Here is a 3,441-nt window from a genome sequence, read left to right on the forward strand (position 1 = left end):
GTTCAAAAAAAGATCGCCCGGCAACAAATACATACCAGGCGTTCGCACAGGAAATCCATCTTTGCCGACATCGCGATATTCATCATCCCATTCTAAATGGCTTCTACTTTCGTGCGCCTCTCTGTGTAGCCCAATCTGGTAGCGAGTGTTGTCGACGTTGACTTTGTTAAGGCCAAATTTCAGGTTATTGATTTGTAGTGGGGGTCGCTGTTTCCGCTTGGCGCAATGATGGACATCGACGGGCCAATTCGAATCTAAAAATACCAAAAGTCTTAGTTGGGTCTTTTAAAACAAAATAAGTAGTTGAAGCTTCCTACCTTTTGTTTGGCTCCATATATTCAATCACCGTTTTCATCATTTCAAATAGCATTGATTTACTTTTTGTTTCAGGAGGCTGAAAAGATAACTTACAAAAATATACAACTAGAAAAACTGGAAGAAAAAAAAATTAAAACTGGAAAGTCCTCAACTGACTGTGTTTGGGGCAACATGACCAATTTGGCTACTTGGATTTGTGTAGTTGTCGACTCGTCTTTCTGTTTTTTTTTTTTGCAAGTTATTTAATTTTTGAAAAAGAAAAATGAGCAGCACAAAATTCGCAGGAAGCCGATGGAAATAGTCCTGAAAACTGAGAAATTAGAAATAGAAGACGTGAAAGTGGGCAGCCAATAGTACGAGATGCGTTTTAAACAAGGCTACAGAGCTGTTTTTCAAAGATTATATGCACGCCAAAATACCCGAAAAAGGTGTAGAATAAAAGTGTGTTTTATAATCCGGTGCCCGCTTTTATGAACATCCACGCGCTCCGAAGATAAAATCTATTTATTTCTCATGTGCACTCCAAATTATAGTGTGAGAGCGAGATCTCACTGAATGGTATTCTCAGTTTGGTCGTTATGGAATTTCCACGTGGTCCGAGACAAAGTAATGATCACACGGTGTTGTGTTCGGTGATCACAAAGGTTCAGAGCAGTTTGGAACTTTCAAAAAATGGATGGTTTTCTCCGTCTTTCAAAATTTATATGAACTACGAAAACAATCGAGACTTTATCTCCTCGTTTTTCTGAAACACTTTTATTAATTAATTTATTTATTTCAACGAAGGGGAGAAAACCACTAACACGTGAAATGTCTATGAAACTAGGAGATATAACAGGGACATACATTTGTATTAAATATTAAGAATTTCGATCAAAAACACTTTCATTACTAACCAAAAAAAAACACTATAAAGAAATTAGACAGGGCACAAAAACTTGTAGCCACAAGATCGCAGGTGGAAACTCATGGCAACAATAAAAACCCTCAAAAACAACGTGGGAAATAAGTCTGGAAGAAAGTCTGTGAGCGGGGAAAAGCTGGAGAGAGAAAGGAGGAAGGAGATTAAAGGGCATGGGCGTAGAATGAGAATAATCTACCAAGATTTAGAAAAGACTCCCTAACTTTGGGCCCATTTTTTTGGTTTTTGTGAAATATAAAAAAGAAATGATCAACAGGTGAAAAGTGAAAGATAACAACTATTTTATAAGTTGATAATTTTTCAGATATGTTTCACAGAAACTTTGATAAACTCGATCAAAATTAATTAATCCCTTCTTGAAGTACAGGTGGGACGGTTATGTTCGAAGTAGAGTGAAAACAGAAAAGACAGAAAAAGAGATAATGAATATCAGAGTTATAAAAATGTGGAAATATATTCAAAGTTAAGATGATGCGTGAAAAATTACTGCGAAACAGAAAACTTTGAGGATCAATGAAAAATAAAAAGATACATCTTCACAGTTTTTTCCACAGAGCAGTTAATTCAAAAAATGCAACTTAAGAATCTAATGAAATCAATGATAAAACTCATGAGACATTTTGTTCGCCAGGAATTGCTCAGTGTGAATCTCGTCGTATCTGCGAACAATGAATCCTCCGAGAAACAGAACATTGACAGCCATGAAGAATGTGACGATTGCAGAAAAGAAGAGAAGAACAAATGCTACAACGATGTTGGAGGTTTCATCCTCCATGCAAAAATCTGGAGTACAGGTCTGGGTCAAAACGGAGTGGACTGCATTGAAATAGTAAGCTGGAAAATTTAGCTGGTTCTCAGATCTGTATATTTTTGCATTCACCATTATCAACCAAGATCAAGATCAAAGCGATGCTGATGAATAGCGCCTTGACAACTCCAGTGACTAGAAATCCGATCAAGCATTGACTGTTGAAAATTTTGAAGGACCTGAAAAATCAATTGAAATAATTAATGACACACGTTTTCTCACTTGAGAATGACCAAGGAGACAAACAGAACGATTGTAATCAAGAGATCCACACGGACACTGACTTCGATGACACGAGAAACAGCGTTTGACTAAAAAACATTAATTCTCATTTGTTTTGTTCAGTCAAATAACTTACCGAATAGATGGTTCGGCAGTCTCTGACATTGGAGAGCATACAGATAGATGGGTTCTCCGGAGTTCCAGTGATGGCATTTTCTGAAAATCATTTCTTTTATTTCCGAGAAAGAACTAGAAACTCACTATCGATGAGGATTGAAAGAGTGGTGCACATGATAATGGTGGTTGTGAAGAAGGTCATCATCATTAAAAAGCGTTTCTCCTCGGCAAGAAGAATCATATCATGACGGCGATTCCAGGTTCGGGGAAAAGGATGATTCTCAAATTATTCATTTTGAACTTTATTTGAGCAAATTTGCATTTCTCGGCTTACCGGTGGGGTCAGTTTGACCTGCTTGTAAGAGCGATGCTTTGGAGGAATGTTGATTGCTCTCCGAGTATACTTTGGAGGTATGGTTGACAGCATGATTGCAGTGATTACCCTGTGGTATTTTATTTACTGCAAAATAGTGATTAATCGCTTGAAATTTTGGCAACAAACACTACACTGCTCCACATAGTGAAACAGCCACCCCTTAAATTTCAAGAAACAGAGTTATCCGGAATCTTCGAAAACTCATTTTCATAGTGTAGAAACTTTGCCAAAAATGACAATTATGGGTCCTATAGAGAAATTTGACTTATGCTGAGTAATCGAGAAATTTTGATTTTTGTGGTTTTTAGCTTTTTATTTTTCCACATAATGATACGGCCACCCCCATTTTTGTGTCCTTTTCCAATTTTTTTTATCGATTGACATGTTTAATAATTGAATATGGGTATTTCAGGGAATTTTACAGCAATGGGGCTGAAAACCCCAATTGCTGGTTACGAAAGCAGTCAAATTGGCGCCAGTTGGGCTCAATGCCTGTTGCTCCGTCAGATCTCAAAAGTTGTCATCAGCCGGTATGCGTTCACTTTATCCAGTTACAACACATAAAAGTCCCTAGGTCATTGACCACCTCTTACGGACCGCGAATAATGGATAATCATACAGAAATCTATGAAATCAACGACCAATTGTTCAAAAACTCGAAGCCAGTTGAACTTGAAA

General features: G+C 37.3%; 1 protein-coding gene across 1 annotated transcript; it reads right to left on the reverse strand.

Annotated features, from left to right (window-relative positions):
* Nucleotides 1–1,835: 1,835 nt before the first annotated feature.
* CBG11046 lies at nt 1,836–2,814 on the reverse strand (the record flags this gene model as incomplete). The annotated part of the gene is made up of 6 exons (XM_002644988.1): nt 1,836–2,074; nt 2,121–2,227; nt 2,271–2,359; nt 2,407–2,486; nt 2,532–2,667; nt 2,722–2,814. 6 exons carry the CDS (start codon nt 2,812–2,814, stop codon nt 1,836–1,838), a joined length of 744 nt encoding a protein of 247 aa, XP_002645034.1.
* Between the last annotated feature and the right edge of the window lie 627 nt (nt 2,815–3,441).

The sequence above is a fragment of the Caenorhabditis briggsae genome, assembly GCF_000004555.2.
Source record: "Caenorhabditis briggsae complete genome, chrX, whole genome shotgun sequence".
Taxonomy (NCBI): domain Eukaryota; kingdom Metazoa; phylum Nematoda; class Chromadorea; order Rhabditida; family Rhabditidae; genus Caenorhabditis; species Caenorhabditis briggsae.